At 36.0% G+C, this 19,866-nt stretch overlaps 2 protein-coding genes across 4 annotated transcripts in view; one reads left to right on the top strand and one right to left on the bottom strand.

The window, feature by feature from the left end:
• LOC149958765 (uncharacterized) overlaps positions 1 to 15,380 on the bottom strand; it is a 69,208-nt gene extending 53,828 nt beyond the window's left edge. Inside the window, exons 1-2 of one of the 2 annotated variants that reach the window (XM_090166144.1) lie at positions 15,165 to 15,380; positions 2,151 to 2,343 (exon numbers count right to left, since the gene is read on the bottom strand). In XM_090166144.1, coding sequence (XP_090022270.1) covers positions 2,151 to 2,343; positions 15,165 to 15,187 — 216 coding nt within the window. In that variant the 5' untranslated portion in view covers positions 15,188 to 15,380. Of the gene's footprint in view, positions 1 to 2,150; positions 2,344 to 9,766; positions 10,813 to 15,164 lie in introns of those variants that run through there. The other variant, XM_090166143.1, reaches the window with a different exon arrangement.
• Positions 15,381 to 15,497: 117 nt separating this feature from the next.
• Mks1 (Meckel syndrome, type 1) lies at positions 15,498 to 19,368 on the top strand. 2 transcript variants are annotated; one of them, XM_090166146.1, is made up of 18 exons: positions 15,498 to 15,663; positions 15,756 to 15,906; positions 15,975 to 16,064; positions 16,125 to 16,204; positions 16,275 to 16,400; positions 16,459 to 16,574; positions 16,640 to 16,685; positions 16,746 to 16,782; positions 16,846 to 16,902; positions 16,999 to 17,041; positions 17,105 to 17,167; positions 17,238 to 17,308; positions 17,374 to 17,446; positions 17,777 to 17,884; positions 17,943 to 18,073; positions 18,129 to 18,211; positions 19,120 to 19,167; positions 19,226 to 19,368. In XM_090166146.1, exons 1-18 carry the CDS (start codon positions 15,590 to 15,592, stop codon positions 19,332 to 19,334), a joined length of 1,506 nt encoding a protein of 501 aa, XP_090022272.1. In that variant the 5' UTR covers positions 15,498 to 15,589; the 3' UTR covers positions 19,335 to 19,368. The 2 variants fall into 2 exon arrangements, with proteins under 2 accessions (XP_090022272.1, XP_090022273.1); XM_090166147.1 differs by having other exon boundaries at positions 15,515 to 15,663; positions 15,797 to 15,906.
• Positions 19,369 to 19,866: the final 498 nt, after the last annotated feature.

Genomic DNA, 19,866 nt, shown 5'->3' with positions numbered 1-19,866 from the left:
AAAAAAAGTGACTTTTAGTGACAGAATTTAAAAAAAGTGATTTTAAGTGGTAGAATTTAAAAAAGTGACTTTTGGTGACAGAATTTAAAAAAGTGACTTTTGGTGACAGAATTTAAAAAAGTGACTTTTGGTGACAGAATTTAAAAAAGTGACTTTTGGTGACAGAATTTAAAAAAGTGACTTTTGATGACAGAATTTAAAAAAGTGACTTTTGGTGACAGAATTTAAAAAAGTGACTTTTGGTGACAGAATTTAAAAAAGTGACTTTTGGTGACAGAATTTAAAAAAGTGACTTTTAGTGACAGAATTTAAAAAAGTGATTTTAAGTGGCAGAATTTAAAAAAGTGACTTTTAGTGACAGAATTTAAAAAAAGTGATTTTAAGTGGTAGAATTTAAAAAAGTGACTTTTGGTGACAGAATTTAAAAAAGTGACTTTTGGTGACAGAATTTAAAAAAGTGACTTTTAGTGACAGAATTTAAAAAAGTGACTTTTAGTGACAGAATTTAAAAAAAGTGATTTTAAGTGGCAGAATTTAAAAAGTTACTTTCAGTGACAGAATTTAAAAAAGTGACTTTTGGTGACAGAATTTAAAAAAGTGACTTTTGGTGACAGAATTTAAAAATGATTTTAAGTGAGAAAAGTGCCTTAGCAACAGGGATGTACTATTGCTAACGAAAATATCGTATTAGAAAATCAATATATGACGGTCTTTTTTTCTTAGCAAACATTTCTTGGAAAATCGGAGGGAGCTTGCTCGGGTACATGTTTCAAGCGAATCACTTGGTCAAAATAGGTAGATGAATATTTCACAAATTGATGATTGAAATCTCTACAATATCAAACATATACCAAGGCGCAAGGAATTTTGGGTTAAGTAAGCCAAGTATAGAAGGGGGGCCCTACTTTTATTTTCGGTGCCCCTTCACAGGATTTTGGGACCCCTTATTTATAATCTAACTATAGCTATAATCAGCTAGGTTAATACCCAAGTCATCTAGCGACTTCTAATGCTTTTAAACCGGTGGCCGGGTTAATGTTGGGGCCACTTATTGTAAATCTTGGGGACCCTGTGTATATTCTTGGGGCCCCTATGTTTATTCTTGGGGCCCCTTATGTTTATTCTTGGGGCCCCTATGTTTATTCTTGGGGCCCCTATGTTTATTCTTGGGGCCCCTATGTTTATTCTTGGGGCCCCTATGTTTATTCTTGGGGCCCCTATGTTTATTCTTGGGGCCCCTATGTTTATTCTTGGGGCCCCTATGTTTATTCTTGGGGCCCCTATGTTTATTCTTGGGGCCCCTATGTTTATTCTTGGGGCCCCTATGTTTATTCTTGGGGCCCCTATGTTTATTCTTGGGGCCCCTATGTTTATTCTTGGGGCCCCTATGTTTATTCTTGGGGCCCCTATGTTTATTCTTGGGGCCCCTATGTTTATTCTTGGGGCCCCTATGTTTATTCTTGGGGCCCCTATGTTTATTCTTGGGGCCCCTATGTTTATTCTTGGGGCCCCTATGTTTATTCTTGGGGCCCCTATGTTTATTCTTAGGGCCCCTATGTTTATTCTTAGGGCCCCTATGTTTATTCTTAGGGCCCCTATGTTTATTCTTAGGGCCCCTATGTTTTCTTTTGGGGTCCCTAAGAAGGATCTTAAGGCCCCCTGTTTATTCTTGGGGCCCCTTAGAAGAATCTTGGGGTCTCCTAGGTTTATTCTTGAGGCCTCTGAGAAGGATCTTGGGGGCCCATTTTTGTTTACCTAATGCAAGAAAAATATCGCGATTCAACTAAATAATTTCAATTTCTATGCTCCCTGGAATAAGTATCTGAACAAATTTAAAGAATTTCAAAGTTAACCCCCAAAAATTTCGCTTATATTAATTTTTTTGCACCACTTGGTAGGATTTCAAGGTAGGCCGTAGCGTACCTTGCCCAAGCACTAGCGTCACCACCAGTGGCGGATACAGGAAAAAATAATGGGGGAGAGGGGGCGCTAAAAGACATCTTGAGCTATGGGTGTAATAACAAATCATCAAGTCACATATGTATCCGCCACTGCTCGAAGATAACTAAGGCAGCTGGATACGTGAGGGGTCCAGTAGTTTAATTGTCTAGGCCAGCAAGGTGTAAAAGGTTGAAGTCAACGATACTTACAGGATAGGCGTTGTCTCTGTAGACAGGATTGGCGTAGATGGAGACGGGGATGTGAGTGAGGGCGGCCGAGTGTGGCGGGTAGGAGCTGCGGGTCGGCTCTTGAGGGTACGGGTACCCTCGGGTGCCCGCCAGCGGTGGGCTCCGGACCCCCGCCGCCCGCCCTTTGTACGGAGAACTGTTTTCATGTGGAGGCCTGCAAAAGATCACAACCGCATTAACGACAGTTCATTGGAAATTAAACAACATTTTTTAAAAGTAAGTTCGAAAATAATTGAGAAATTACCGACATTAACGCTAGTTCGAAAATAACCAACTATAAGTTCGAATGTAACAGAAGATTACCCCAATATTAACGCGAGTTCGAAATCATCGACATTAACGCTAGTTCGAAAATAACCAACTATAAGTTCGAATGTAACAGAAGATTACCCCAATATTAACGCGAATTCGAAATCATCGACATTAACGTTAGTTCGAATGTAACAGAAGATTACCCCAATATTAACGCGAGTTCGAAATCATCGACATTAACGTTAGTTCGAATGTAACAGAAGATTACCCCAATATTAACGCGAGTTCGAAATCATCGATATTAACGTTAGTTCGAATGTAACAGAAGATTACCCCAATATTAACGCGAATTCGAAATCATCGACATTAACGTTAGTTCGAATGTAACAGAAGATTACCCCAATATTAACGCGAATTCGAAATCATCGACATTAATGTTAGTTCGAATGTAACAGAAGATTACCCCAATATTAACGCGAATTCGAAATCATCGACATTAACGTTAGTTCGAATGTAACAGAAGATTACCCCAATATTAACGCGAGTTCGAAATCATCGACATTAACGTTAGTTCGAATGTAACAGAAGATTACCCCAATATTAACGCGAATTCGAAATCATCGACATTAACGTTAGTTCGAATGTAACAGAAGATTACCCCAATATTAACGCGAGTTCGAAATCATCGACATTAACGTTAGTTCGAATGTAACAGAAGATTACCCCAATATTAACGCGAATTCGAAATCATCGACATTAACGTTAGTTCGAATGTAACAGAAGATTACCCCAATATTAACGCGAGTTCGAAATCATCGACATTAACGTTAGTTCGAATGTAACAGAAGATTACCCCAATATTAACGCGAGTTCGAAATCATCGATATTAACGTTAGTTCGAATGTAACAGAAGATTACCCCAATATTAACGCGAGTTCGAAATCATCGATATTAACGTTAGTTCGAAAATATCCAACTATAAGTTCGAATGTAACAGAAGATTACCCCAATATTAACGCGAATTCGAAATCATCGACATTAACGTTAGTTCGAATGTAACAGAAGATTACCCCAATATTAACGCGAATTCGAAATCATCGACATTAATGTTAGTTCGAATGTAACAGAAGATTACCCCAATATTAACGCGAGTTCGAAATCATCGACATTAACGTTAGTTCGAATGTAACAGAAGATTACCCCAATATTAACGCGAATTCGAAATCATCGACATTAACGTTAGTTCGAATGTAACAGAAGATTACCCCAATATTAACGCGAGTTCGAAATCATCGACATTAACGTTAGTTCGAATGTAACAGAAGATTACCCCAATATTAACGCGAGTTCGAAATCATCGATATTAACGTTAGTTCGAAAATATCCAACTATAAGTTCGAATGTAACAGAAGATTACCCCAATATTAACGCGAATTCGAAATCATCGACATTAACGTTAGTTCGAATGTAACAGAAGATTACCCCAATATTAACGCGAATTCGAAATCATCGACATTAATGTTAGTTCGAATGTAACAGAAGATTACCCCAATATTAACGCGAGTTCGAAATCATCGACATTAACGTTAGTTCGAATGTAACAGAAGATTACCCCAATATTAACGCGAATTCGAAATCATCGACATTAACGTTAGTTCGAATGTAACAGAAGATTACCCCAATATTAACGCGAGTTCGAAATCATCGACATTAACGTTAGTTCGAATGTAACAGAAGATTACCCCAATATTAACGCGAATTCGAAATCATCGACATTAACGTTAGTTCGAATGTAACAGAAGATTACCCCAATATTAACGCGAGTTCGAAATCATCGACATTAACGTTAGTTCGAATGTAACAGAAGATTACCCCAATATTAACGCGAGTTCGAAATCATCGATATTAACGTTAGTTCGAATGTAACAGAAGATTACCCCAATATTAACGCGAGTTCGAAATCATCGATATTAACGTTAGTTCGAAAATATCCAACTATAAGTTCGAATGTAACAGAAGATTACCCCAATATTAACGCGAATTCGAAATCATCGACATTAACGTTAGTTCGAATGTAACAGAAGATTACCCCAATATTAACGCGAATTCGAAATCATCGACATTAATGTTAGTTCGAATGTAACAGAAGATTACCCCAATATTAACGCGAGTTCGAAATCATCGACATTAACGTTAGTTCGAATGTAACAGAAGATTACCCCAATATTAACGCGAGTTCGAAATCATCGATATTAACGTTAGTTCGAATGTAACAGAAGATTACCCCAATATTAACGCGAGTTCGAAATCATCGATATTAACGTTAGTTCGAAAATATCCATCTATAAGTTCGAATGTAACAGAAGATTACCCCAATATTAACGCGAATTCGAAATCATCGACATTAACGTTAGTTCGAATGTAACAGAAGATTACCCCAATATTAACGCGAATTCGAAATCATCGACATTAATGTTAGTTCGAATGTAACAGAAGATTACCCCAATATTAACGCGAGTTCGAAATCATCGACATTAACGTTAGTTCGAATGTAACAGAAGATTACCCCAATATTAACGCGAGTTCGAAATCATCGACATTAACGTTAGTTCGAATGTAACAGAAGATTACCCCAATATTAACGCGAATTCGAAATCATCGACATTAACGTTAGTTCGAATGTAACAGAAGATTACCCCAATATTAACGCGAGTTCGAAATCATCGACATTAACGTTAGTTCGAATGTAACAGAAGATTACCCCAATATTAACGCGAGTTCGAAATCATCGATATTAACGTTAGTTCGAAAATATCCAACTATAAGTTCGAATGTAACAGAAGATTACCCCAATATTAACGCGAATTCGAAATCATCGACATTAACGTTAGTTCGAATGTAACAGAAGATTACCCCAATATTAACGCGAATTCGAAATCATCGACATTAATGTTAGTTCGAATGTAACAGAAGATTACCCCAATATTAACGCGAGTTCGAAATCATCGACATTAACGTTAGTTCGAATGTAACAGAAGATTACCCCAATATTAACGCGAATTCGAAATCATCGACATTAACGTTAGTTCGAATGTAACAGAAGATTACCCCAATATTAACGCGAGTTCGAAATCATCGACATTAACGTTAGTTCGAATGTAACAGAAGATTACCCCAATATTAACGCGAATTCGAAATCATCGACATTAACGTTAGTTCGAATGTAACAGAAGATTACCCCAATATTAACGCGAGTTCGAAATCATCGACATTAACGTTAGTTCGAATGTAACAGAAGATTACCCCAATATTAACGCGAGTTCGAAATCATCGATATTAACGTTAGTTCGAATGTAACAGAAGATTACCCCAATATTAACGCGAGTTCGAAATCATCGATATTAACGTTAGTTCGAAAATATCCAACTATAAGTTCGAATGTAACAGAAGATTACCCCAATATTAACGCGAATTCGAAATCATCGACATTAACGTTAGTTCGAATGTAACAGAAGATTACCCCAATATTAACGCGAATTCGAAATCATCGACATTAACGTTAGTTCGAATGTAACAGAAGATTACCCCAATATTAACGCGAATTCGAAATCATCGACATTAATGTTAGTTCGAATGTAACAGAAGATTACCCCAATATTAACGCGAGTTCGAAATCATCGACATTAACGTTAGTTCGAATGTAACAGAAGATTACCCCAATATTAACGCGAGTTCGAAATCATCGACATTAACGTTAGTTCGAATGTAATAGAAGATTACCCCAATATTAACGCGAATTCGAAATCATCGACATTAACGTTAGTTCGAATGTAACAGAAGATTACCCCAATATTAACGCGAGTTCGAAATCATCGACATTAACGTTAGTTCGAATTAACAGAAGATTACCCCAATATTAACGCGAGTTCGAAATCATAGATATTAACGTTAGTTCGAAAATATCCAACTATAAGTTCGAATGTAACAGAAGATTACCCCAATATTAACGCGAATTCGAAATCATCGACATTAACGTTAGTTCGAATGTAACAGAAGATTACCCCAATATTAACGCGAATTCGAAATCATCGACATTAATGTTAGTTCGAATGTAACAGAAGATTACCCCAATATTAACGCGAGTTCGAAATCATCGATATTAACGTTAGTTCGAAAATATCCAACTATAAGTTCGAATGTAACAGAAGATTACCCCAATATTAACGCGAATTCGAAATCATCGACATTAATGTTAGTTCGAATGTAACAGAAGATTACCCCAATATTAACGCGAGTTCGAAATCATCGACATTAACGTTAGTTCGAATGTAACAGAAGATTACCCCAATATTAACGCGAATTCGAAATCATCGATATTAACGTTAGTTCGAAAATATCCAACTATAAGTTCGAATGTAACAGAAGATTACCCCAATATTAACGCGAATTCGAAATCATCGACATTAACGTTAGTTCGAATGTAACAGAAGATTACCCCAATATTAACGCGAATTCGAAATCATCGACATTAATGTTAGTTTGAATGTAACAGAAGATTACCCCAATATTAACGCGAGTTCGAAATCATCGACATTAACGTTAGTTCGAATGTAACAGAAGATTACCCCAATATTAACGCGAGTTCGAAATCATCGACATTAACGTTAGTTCGAATGTAACAGAAGATTACCCCAATATTAACGCGAGTTCGAAATCATCGATATTAACGTTAGTTCGAATGTAACAGAAGATTACCCCAATATTAACGCGAGTTCGAAATCATCGATATTAACGTTAGTTCGAAAATATCCAACTATAAGTTCGAATGTAACAGAAGATTACCCCAATATTAACGCGAATTCGAAATCATCGACATTAACGTTAGTTCGAATGTAACAGAAGATTACCCCAATATTAACGCGAATTCGAAATCATCGACATTAACGTTAGTTCGAATGTAACAGAAGATTACCCCAATATTAACGCGAATTCGAAATCATCGACATTAATGTTAGTTCGAATGTAACAGAAGATTACCCCAATATTAACGCGAGTTCGAAATCATCGACATTAACGTTAGTTCGAATGTAACAGAAGATTACCCCAATATTAACGCGAGTTCGAAATCATCGATATTAACGTTAGTTCGAAAATATCCAACTATAAGTTCGAATGTAACAGAAGATTACCCCAATATTAACGCGAATTCGAAATCATCGACATTAACGTTAATTCGAATGTAACAGAAGATTACCCCAATATTAACGCGAGTTCGAAATCATCGACATTAACGTTAGTTCGAATGTAACAGAAGATTACCCCAATATTAACGCGAGTTCGAAATCATCGATATTAACGTTAGTTCGAATGTAACAGAAGATTACCCCAATATTAACGCGAGTTCGAAATCATCGACATTAACGTTAGTTCGAATGTAACAGAAGATTACCCCAATATAAACGCGAGTTCATGCAATATTTCAAAAACCATTTTCCCCGATAATTCCAGGTTTTCCAGAGTAGTTTTGAATATTTTCCAGGTGTACTCTTTTAAACAATAGGGGTCTCTAAAATGTTAAAAGCATTACTGTTACACTTTCTAATATAATATAGTCAAGATTGAACGTATGAATCCAATACTAAAAATAATTTCCAAAATACTAAAACAAATTGCACATAATTTAAAGATCTCATAATTATTTTCCCTGATTTCCCAGGAAAATTTTCATTTTCCCTGATATTTCCCAGACTTTTTTGCTTTTAATAAATTTCACTGATATTTCCAGGTTTTCACTGATTTCCATTTTTGTATGAACCCTGTTCGAACACGAAGCCGACATTAACGCTAGTTCGAAAACGAAGCCGACATTAACTCTGGTTCGAAAACGAAGCCGACATTAACGCTAGTTCGAAAACGAAGCCGACATTAACGCTGGTTCGAAAACGAAGCCGACATTAACGCTAGTTCGAAAACGAAGCCGACATTAACGCTAGTTCGAAAACGAAGCCGACATTAACGCTATTTCGAAAACGAAGCCGACATTAACGCTAGTTCGAAAACGAAGCCGACATTAACGCTAGTTCGAAAACGAAGCCGACATTAACGCTGGTTCGAAAACGAAGCCGACATTAACGCTAGTTCGAAAACGAAGCCGACATTAACGCTGGTTCGAAAACGAAGCCGACATTAACGCTGGTTCGAAAACGAAGCCGACATTAACGCTAGTTCGAAAACGAAGCCGACATTAACGCTGGTTCGAAAATAATACAAGATCGATGAAAGTTCGAAAATACAAGATTAACTAACATTAACGCGCCTAAGAAAATAGCAGAAATTCAATCAAAATTAACAGCAGAAAATATAACCGAATTTGACAATGAAATAGCGAATTGAAAAAGTCCCCTAAGCAGGCACCGATACGCTATAGCCCTAATATTTCGACAAACAAACGAAAAATTAGGAATATGCTTGACTGCTTTCGTAGAACGTCTCTTGAAACAGGTTTCAGCTAGTCTTAAACCGGTCAAGCAAAGACCAAATTCAGACAACTAACAAGGAAATCCGAAGCCTCCGAAACCAATTTAATAATAACAACCTATTAATATTAACTTACTAACTAACCTAGCTCATTTAGTACTACAATTTGTTTCAGCGCGGAGAGTAAAACTAGTGTAGGCTTTGACCAAAAGAAAAACATTTATCAGAGTTTATCAACACGAAAATAAATTTCAAGTTGAAATAACCTGGGTACACGGGGCGAGCTATAAATAGCCTCACACGAGTGACGAGTCGAAGAGCGTACGAGCCAAGGCTTGGCGGGTGTAATGCCGCGTATTAATTATGTGCTTACATTTAAATACCCAGTTCTTAAAATAACAAATTCGTAAGACATTTTCCTGGCAATTCGGTATTTTATACAGCCAAGGCTTCGCTGTGTTTGCTTACGTTTCTAAAAACAACGATGTAACTCTTCATGACGAAACCTAATTTGCCAACTACAGTTAAGCCTTGGCATAGACCTTTCATGGAAGTCATCCCTATCTATTACAATCCCTACGTAAACTGAATGACGGCCTTGCCTCGCTGCCATAATTGGCGTATTAATATCAAACCGACGCGTTCGAACTTCGAACACCTGCAATAATATAAGACAAAACTTGGCAGTTTCCCAAGTAGTTTATTTATATATAGACAATGAAAATTTCAGGGACTGGTAGCCTGGTTTAAGCGCGTAATGTAAAGTAACTTGATATCTAATTTAGGCAGATTTATTTATAGGCTTAGCGTATGGTCACGAAAAATAATTTACTAAAAATCAAACCTACATTGAATTCACTAATCTCGAAGACTGTAAGCCAAGGCCCAATGTTTTTACGTTACTCATGATTTAAAAGAAAAACACTATGCAAAAAAATCTAAATCTTCAATCTTGATAATGATAATGAAAAAGCCGAGGCTTAGGAACACGCAAAAAAAAACCCGCACGAAGCAGGAACCACGGAGTTATCGAGTAGGCGCAAAAAATACCTCCAAGGAACTTCTATAATTTAACGCTTCTACGGCTAACTGGTTTCACTACACCGTCCACGGCGGCCATTACTGGCAAAAAAAATTACTAGAAAATCACTTTTGGAGTCAACATGGCTGCCAGACCGATATATTTAAGATTAGCCAAATTGCCGAGTAAACAAATAAGCACCCAAATAAAACAAGGCGAATACGGCTAAAGGATTAAAATTGATCGCTAATCGAACAGGTGCGCTTTTTCGGAAGCCATCAGAATTTATAATCGCCAAGGCTTCGCGAGATTTCACAAAACAGGTACGTATCCATTTAGTGGTTATCGGAAAATGACGCGAAATAAACAGGTGTTGCATTTCCTGTTGACTTGTTTTCTTTATTACTCCATTCGTCGTAACGTCAACGCCACCTATGGGTTAATTAGGGAAACTTTACCTAAGCCTTGCACCGTAGGAAAAATAAAACACGTCTTTTCTGGCAATACGTTACGTTCAAGGCTTATAGGACGCGATTTTACGAAGACATTTTCTACGCGCGCGCGAGTATATAAACTAATAATCAAGGAAGAAAAGGCTCTCTCTCTCCACCATATCACACACGGCTGCACGATAGCAGCGGCAGAGCGCGAGCACACACGCACACAACCTGGCCGCGTTGGAAACTCCAACTGCAAATTCTACACACAATCCTCTTTCGCGTTGTGAGTCAATGAACTAACCGGTGATTACAAAAGCCAGAGAGTTGTGAAGAGCGGAGGGGGGAAACGGGAGGAGGGGTTGGCAGCATGGCCTCGACTGTACGAGGTTAGCGCGATAAGGGGATGGAGAAAAAAAGGAGGGAGGGGGTTCGAAACCAGTAGAGGAAAACGCCAGGGGGCGGGCAAAACGAAACGGGGAAAGGCGCGCGTGGAAGAAAAAAAAATCTAGAATCGAAAATGGCACCAGACATGACAGGCAGGTTAGGACGAGTCCATTTCGTCGGCAATGGCGAGGGAGTCGCGTCGGGGAATTTTCGCGTTCTCGCCGCGATGAAGGTCACCGCTGAAGAGAAAGACTGGCTTATTTCCCCTTTCCCCCACATCCTTCGGAAACTTCAACTGGTCTGTAGAGGGCGATAGCGCGCCGGGGCTTAGCGATAAAATGTCTGAAAATAGCCAGTCGCATGTTGGTTTCATCGGACGAGCCTATTCAGTCGCGTTTCGAGGGGTGGTCGGTAGACGGCGCTAAGGGAAGGGGAAACTCCCTCCCCGATATGTGTAATACGATACAGCGCGTCCATTTTTTTATTACAGAAATACCGATATGGTCTGGCCTAAAAGAAAGGGCCTACAAACAAAAACAAGTCTTATAGGAGATTTTGAATAAAAGAATGACAAGGCTCTTATTTTTCGTATCGACTCATCAGTTAGTTCTGCGTTATCGCAGGGTTTCCCTTATATAAAAAGGGGCAATTAAGATAGGATTATGCACGCGTATGATAAAATATGTTGTCCGCCATAAATTACAAAGGCTAGTCTTATTGTGTTACGTACAATTTAATAGAAATTGGCCGTACAACGTCTTAGTTTTAAAATATAATTCGGCAACACTTCAAAATGTCCTATATAATTAAATGTGTCGTCTGTACTAAATTACAGAGGCTAGCCTTATTGTCTTACGTAAAGCGCGAACGAATTTGGCCGAACACGGGTTTAGTGTAAGGAAATAAAATTTGGCAACACTTCAAAATAGTGTCAAATAATTTTAAAATGTCTATTTAAAACAAGATTAATAGAACAAACCGCAAAAGCTTAGTTCATTGGAACTAAAATCAGAGACAAAGACCTAAGATTAAATATTTTTACCCCAAAAACGTAAAAAAACATTGAATGTCAGCATATTGGAAATTGACAAGGCTTAACTTTTTTTGTCGGCGTCCTAAACGTATGACGTAAGATACATTCAGGCTGTTATTATAAACCTACACAACTACGGAGCCCTACGTAATAATTAGTTGTTTTTTTATTCATTCTTTTCTAAATGTAACACTCCAAATCATCAACCCTTAACCATAAGGAAAGTAATGTTACATTCAAAATATTTAAAAAGGGTATCCCTTTACACAAAGGACTTTGAACCACATTCCGACAAAACACGTTTTTGTGATGTATAAAAAAAGAGAGTAAAATTAGATTTTAGGCTTAAACTACTCAAGTGAATTAAAAATTTCCAAACAAACAGGAAAACGTTCAGAATTATTTAAAAAAGTAAAGAACGCATAAATAAGAAATAAAAACATAATTAACGGTATTTAAAAAAACCGGCCGGAAGCTGGTTTTTAGGGATGCAAAAAAACGCACAATAATTGAGCTTGGCATCGTTAGAAAAGAAAAAAATGTTAAATTGTGTAGAGTGAGTAAGAAAAAACCTTAGCAAAAGAATGCGAAATTGCGAGCCCCCATTGCTACATTACAAGTTCTGGCCAAGGTTAAAGTTTTTAAGACCGGTCGTAGAGTTACTTGAAACAGCGCGCCCTAGTGGTGGGAAGGCGTAGTTAAAAAATTAGTTCGTATCTTTAAAAAAAAATAATCGCCCTACCAGTCTTCCAAATAAAAAATTATTTAATTTATGCGTTTAATATTATATATTTTTTAAGTTTATTCATTGTAACAAGGCCTAAATTACTATTGTTTTGAGGAAGTTCAATGTTTTAGAACTAATTTATTAATATTAATAGTTTAAATGATAATTTATCAATGTTAAGCCTTGGCGTATTTTTTTTCTTGGAAAATTTAATCTCTACGTTAAGTAGGTTAATTCCTTCGAATTTTAAATATCGCCTATTGAGCAATCGAATAGGAACTTGCCATTATGACGTAACCCATGCTTTTTTCCCTACAAATTGAAAATTGTACACCACGGTTAAAGTATATATAAACCAGTATAATTTTATCTTCGGAAGGAAAAAAAAAACAAGTTTCATAAAAATTAGTCATCTAAATTAGTTATCCGAATCTTCCTTAGACAGAAGGGTTAGCGAAAAGTATTTTTCCTGTATGTGTCCAAAACTAAACCAGACTAACCCGTTTTTACGTTACGAAAGACCCATATTAAATATAACTGCTGGAAAAAGTGGCCAAAACAACAGAATACGCTCCAACGGAGACCGTAACGCCATCTGTATTCGAAATCTGGTACTATTTTCTCAGAATGCCAGTAGTTAACACAAATGATTATAATGGAATGAAAATCAATAAAAAGAGCCGAATAAGTTAAATATTCAACCTAACTATAAATAAAATGAACGGAAAAAAGGGAAGTTAAATATTTAACCTAACTTGCAATGAAATAAAAAGTAAGAGTTAAACGTGCCTAAATTCATTCAGCCGTTACATACAAAAGGGGCCATTGAAAATTCAGGCCTTGCATCTTTTTTTAAAGTGAAATCATCAATTTCTTTAACATGGACACCTCAAAACATGCCTAGATCTTCTACCCCCATGTTGGGAGTTTCAAGTGGCGGAACCTGTTTTTCACTCTAAATAGCGTAGGCTGTGAAGGGAGAGTTTATTACGAGCGCCAGAGGGGACAGACATAAACCGGAACTAAATAATAAGACATTTATATCGAAACAAAGGCCTAGGATTCCTATTTTGTTATAAGTACCCGACGGTAAACGCGGGGGGAAAAACAAAACATTGTTGCCAGAAACAAATAAATTTTTGAAACCAAAATGTAGCTTTCTTAAAAAAAATTGTTTAATAAACGGTTACGAACACCATCTATTGATTTATTGATATTACGTAAGGCTAATAGACCTTTCGTCTTCCCTCCACCCACTCCCTTTTAAAAAGAGCAAGGCAAAAATACCGGAAGAAATCTCCGTAAATCTGACAAGGTCCACGAAATACATCTACTATCTAGCCGGGGTGGGAGATTTCCTCTAGAAGGCGTTCTTTTTTCGCGGATGCTGCCTATACAATAACAGCTGGTACCAAAAAATGCATCATAAAATATGTCAACTAAGCAAAAACATTTTTAAATAACGCAAGGTGCTATAAAAAAATGCAAAGGCTTAAGGCATTATTATATCAAAAAATAAAACTAGGGGGCCTTACATCGGTTTCCTTCCTCCCAGCTATTTTTTTCTACCTACCGCGCATGCTCAATCCAGACCAAATAATTACGGCAAAGGCTTAACGTTCGGGAAGCCCTATTGTTATTATAAAAATAACCATAAAATGTTTGTCTAAACGCGTAAAAAATAATTGGATAGTACAGCCACGTGACCTTTAACGTTAAGGATACGTAAAAGGGCGGTTTTTATTGGATATTCCTTTCAACTGGGATCCCGAGGGCCGTAAAGATGGATCGCCGCAGTCATCCGCGACTCCCGACCAGCTAAATGTTACAACATCCTGAGGCTAAACGGAACGGTCAGGTTACTAGCGGTTTCTGTTGCTATGGAAACGGCCGAATCCATATCGCTTGAGATAATGGTCCGGGTTAGGAAAGACGGAGTAATAAAAAAATTGAACTAGTCTTAAACGGGCAATTATAGATGGGTATTATTCAGAAACTTCGACACTTTGTGACACAAGGAAAAAAAAGTTGACATTGAATAGCGTGACCTTGGATAGGCAAAAAACCACGTTTAGTCTTCAAAATGGCTTGCAATCCACAAGGGAAAAAATGACATGGCCCTAGCTCCTTAATGTATGAAATATAACGAGAAACGTTGCAAGGTCACATATTTACCATTATTGAAAAAAATTATCGCGAAATTTTAACAAATTATGGTTATCTATTACGAGTTACGAGGTCATTGTAAATATTTCCATAAAATAGAAGATCTAATCTGAAAATTAACATTATCATTTATGATTGGGGAAATTAAACGTACACCCTAGCAGATAAAATAAAGGTCTTCTTCCTCTTCCCAAAACATGCAAATTTTATTATTTTTGGTTTAAAAGAAAAGATACGAATTCGAGGGCGGGTGATAGTATGATACTAAGAAAGTTAATTTGGCATTATGTTTTATTTCTTTGAGATCAAGGGCAATTTTATCGCGTAGATTCGTTGTAAATAACAAAAATTAACGTGATTAGCAGTGCGGTTGCCTTTCCAAAAATGTTTAAGAAATAACGAAAAAACACCAACGCGATAATTTCATTAAGCCTCGGCGCGATTTACATAAAGCAAAAATGAGTGGGATACTTACCGATCACTGGCTTTGCTAGTCATTTTGGTCCGATTATTTCACGGGATACGTTATTGTTACGTAATTTCATACATTTTCCACGCAAAAACGCGTTTTTCCAACAAAAATGGGTGAAAAATTCTAAGCCTAAACGCGTTCTCGACAAACTCGGGAATTTTTTAACGCGTTAGCACGGATGGGATTCTACAATGGAGACGAAAGGCTGGCGGCCGAATCCGCGTTAATGCGACGAGCGAACCAATCAGCAGCCGTCTTTTCGCGTTTTTTCCTCTAGCCTCTAACGTAACTTCCGGCGACTATGCCTATAAATATAACATTTCGGGGAGAGACGGTTGAGTATTTCTTGGCGTTGCTTGTTGACAGATCGTTTCAATGGAGCAGCAAAGAACTATCGGTCGTTAAGAATTAATTAGGCTTATCAAAAAATGGCTTTTCAGATTGAAAATTTCGATTCTGGCATTTATAGATATGTCGATCGTGTTAAAAATCTAAAAATTAGGTATGAAATTTTGTAATTTACCTTCAGTGTCAAACACACCAGATTAGGTGTTTTTACAAAATTAATTTAACCCAGTTAAATTAACGTTACAGAGTCTCGATTAAAAAAAGTACTAACTTAAATTTGAAATTAGGAAAAGATACAAATTTAAGCGACGCTATTGAAATGAAACTTTTGAAAGAAAATGAGTCACAAGGGGTTGAAACGCGCGTATTTACGTGGCAAAATAAAGTCCTTAATAAAGTACTTTTAATTATAAACAATTGACCTATTATAAGAGGTATAATTAAAAAGGGGTTTCTTTTTTACAGAGAGAATTGAATTACTACTGTGAACCTAGCAACATGACCACATACCTTTATACATATACTGATGCGGATTATAAAACATCATATTGCAAAGTTAGTCCCATTAATCTGCCCCATAATTATAATTTAATTCTAATTATATTACAATTATAGGATTATCCCAAGACTGAAGTTATTTCGAAAGAAAAGAGCTCAAATAGTACTTTGCGTAATCGCAAAAATTTTAAATTTGGGCATGTTTTAAAATTAATTTTAATGCGTTGAAATTAATGTATGAATTATATAACATTTCATGTGTTGTAGGAAAATTGAAAATCATACTAAACCTTCATTCCCAACTGATCTGAAGTTGTCACATTGCAAAACATGTTTGCAAAACTTTTCCAAACATCAAACCATGTTTATAATGGCTGATTTAAACCCTACTGAGTAAAGTCTTTATAATTAGCGTTAAATTTCTTTAAAATAAATTGTAATGTTTGTACAGCATTTCAGAAGATACTTTACTTGCTATTTTACATGCGGATGAAAATGGAATTTTAACTATTACACCTGATTTTAATTCCGCAGCTAAACCTTACATTATTCAAAATAGCAAATTAGGTAGAATTTATTAATTATCATTACAGTCAGTATAATTAATATTCTACTTTTTTTAATATAAACAGAAACATTTGAGTACTTGATTGAAAATGCTTCAGAGGATATAACAAAGTAATACTTAAATAATATTAATTAGTGGTTGTAATTAAAAAAATATAAAATTTAATTAAGGGAATCAAAGAAAAAAGAAGATGAAAAATATTCACAGGTCGATCAAGTTTTATGATTATTTTATTCTTTTGTTAATTAAAATTCTAATTTAATTATGCAGATGTGTTTTAAACATGCTAGGTATTTAAAAAGATGCGTCGGAACAGAATTTGAAATGGTAAAATTTAAAAAAATTTAGATTAAATTAAATCATGAATCTATTTAAATAGATTCATGATTGAATTCATTGTTATAATAAATTATTATATTATAGCCGGAACATGGAATATTAAAAATATTTATAATGGCTGAAATTGGTTAGAGATATTTTATAAACTAAAAATTATGTAAATTAAAACTATTTATGTAATTTTATTTAGTCAAAGCGACTAATTTTGGAAACAAATCCCTATTTATATTCTACAATGTGGACTTTCCGAGTGGTAAATATTCTTCATATTTTTTAGTAAAATAATGAGTTAATTTATGTTTAATTGTTTATAAATACTTTAGGATGGTCAGTGCCTGATACTAGTTGGTTAACTGGTATTACCCAAGTTTCCAAACCAACAATTAAAAATAAAGTTGGTATAATATAGAATGTATTTAAAATTTAATTTTAGTTTATAAATTCAGAATTAAATTCTAGATTTACACTTCACATTTTTCGTATCCCATTGAGGGTCATGCGGAATTTTCGATAAATTATTTTAATTTTGAAGGTAAAATTTATAACAGGGTTGCCAGACGTCAGGGAAATCAGAAAATTATATTTTCTTTTGACACTTTTTGAAGGTAATTTTACTCTAGTTTTATGACAAATTCTATGATAATTTATTTCCTTGAAAGTTTGGCTAATTTTTTCAACATTGCAGTAACATTTTTACTGAAATATAATTTAATTTAAATTTATTAACTTCTAATGAAAGTAAAATATAAAATACAAATTTGGCCTTAAAAAGTCAGGGAATTTGAAACTAAATTTTGAGGCAACCCTGTATAATCAAGTTAACTATAAATTGAACTAAAGTATAGATTTAATTTTATTACAGAAAATATATTTAAATGGCCTGTCATCATGGTTGAAATATCATCCAAAGATTCTTGGGGTTGTGTTAGGGCTGAGGGTTACGGTTATGTGGAAATACCCTTAGAACCAGGTATTATTAGTTATAAATTAAAAAAAAATATTTCCATTCCAATTTATAATTGTTACAGGATGCCATGAACTTACAATTCATACTTGGAAACCAATTAATACCTCGCCAATCGCCCAACTTAGACATCATTTCATTGGTAGTGTAAATGAAATTAACGATTTAAGTTATGTAAAATTTCTTCAAAATCAGGTAAAAAATTTATACATTGCATACTGTATCGAGGAATTATTTATTTATTTTAAAGGAAAAAGGATTGAGCAGATTGGGTTTTCATACTGAATCAAGTGGACTTCTAAAGTTAAAAGTTAATGTTCTGCATCAATCGCAGTAAGCCTTTGCTTAGTTTCAGTTTTAATTTATAGGAAATAATGGCTGCGTTCAGGAATCCATACCTCTACTTGGAATGCTTATCACAGCAGATTTTCTTCTTTATGTGGCTGATGGGTTTTTTTACATCACTATGTTAACTGAACAAACAAACAACAATGTGAGAGGGGATTTTTTGTCTGGTAGGCGGGGTCAAAGTCGTCAGAGTGATCTTACGAAACGGGATAGGGCAGGATAAGCATTCCAAGTAGATGTGTGGATTCCTGCTGCGTTCAGTAACTCAACGAAGTATCTGAAAAATTATTATTGTTGAGAAAATTGCTAGGATCTTGTGGAATGATTTTTACCATTGAATTGGGAATAATACTGCTAGAATTAAAATTACGATTTCGATTGCCATGGTTACGCGGGACCTGTTCTGAGAAGACTGTACGAAATTTATCTTTATAATTAGGCGGTAGCGCCATCTATATTTTGTAAAGTTATATGATTTGCGAAAAAATTCAATTGCAAAATAGTTGCCACCACTAGAGACAGATGCCGCCACGGTTGAACGATATAGTTGATAGAGTCTCCATATTGAACGAAATTGGTCCCGCGCCAGCCAGATTTAGTTGTACCTCTATTTATTCCCAACACAATGATTTTTACCCTTGTTGTAAATATTGTAAAATATCGTCTGTGGCAGCGTCTGCAGTTAGCCTTACTCCGTGCTGCGACGTCACGTGACCGTTGAGCAACGGAAAAACCTGCTCTTACAGCCGATGACTTCGTTGCTCAACGGACGGGCAACGTGACGTCCAAACCAGAAGTCAAAAACCCCATTCAGTAAAAAACCGCTGACCATGGAGCTCAGTGCTGAGCTTTTTTAGAGTTACTGAACGCAGCATATGACTGATGTATTTCAGATCCTTTCTTCTACTGCACGAGAAGAAAGACCTTCTAAGCAAATTACAGTACGTCAGTGTTACTACATTTAATATTTAATTATTATTAAAATTACATTTTATAAAGGTTGTCAAGCTCTAGTCATTCTGTTCAAACAGTTATAATGGCTTTTCAAAAGGCAAGAAATGAGATGTTATCAGCTAGAAAAAAACTGTTAGCGCCGGAAAGATTTTAAAATAAACTGAATAAATTTTATATTTTTTATTGAATTTAATTTTATTTAATGCCTAATTATTTAAACTAGAAATAATTGACTAAATTTGAAACGGCATTTTTGCCCACAATGCTATTTTCCCAGCTATTTTGACCATTGAATTGGCAATAGTACCGCTAGAGTTACAGTTTCAATCTCGCTTCTGCGAAACAAATTTTCGAAATTGAGAACGATATCATTTGTTGGTGGCGCCATCCGCTGTTAGCGGCGGAAACTATATCCTATACAATTTTGTCTCCCAATTGTATTGTACCAAGGTACTTTTTATTTATTTTTTTTTGAGATACACACACATCGGTGTCGACCCGAGGCCTTAGACACCAGCACACACACAATAACTGATTAATCAGGGCGAGATATGTGTAACGGCCACGAAAACGGGGGGATACGTGGGGACAGGGGTGGGGACACCCTTGGCGGAAGTATTCCGACCACCCGTCAGGGGATTGGTGGTCGTCCTCACACGGCCATCCACAAACTCTGCCTCCCGGAC

The sequence above is a fragment of the Leiobunum rupestre genome, chromosome 2 (assembly GCF_980474605.1).
Source record: "Leiobunum rupestre chromosome 2, qqLeiRupe1.1.hap1, whole genome shotgun sequence".
In the NCBI taxonomy this organism is placed as follows: domain Eukaryota; kingdom Metazoa; phylum Arthropoda; class Arachnida; order Opiliones; family Sclerosomatidae; genus Leiobunum; species Leiobunum rupestre.
Note: the sequence above shows the minus strand (reverse complement) of the source record. Positions and strands in the feature narration are given on the sequence as shown.

Bases quoted from the DNA above. Each gene is read 5' to 3' on its own strand.
- Mks1 (XM_090166146.1), top strand. From the start codon at position 15,590: ATGGCTTTTCAGATTGAAAATTTCGATTCTGGCATTTATAGATATGTC. The intron at 16,065-16,124 runs GTTAGTCCCATT...TTACAATTATAG, and splicing joins ATAAAACATCATATTGCAAA to GATTATCCCAAGACTGAAGT. The intron at 17,885-17,942 runs GTATTATTAGTT...TAATTGTTACAG, and splicing joins GGAAATACCCTTAGAACCAG to GATGCCATGAACTTACAATT.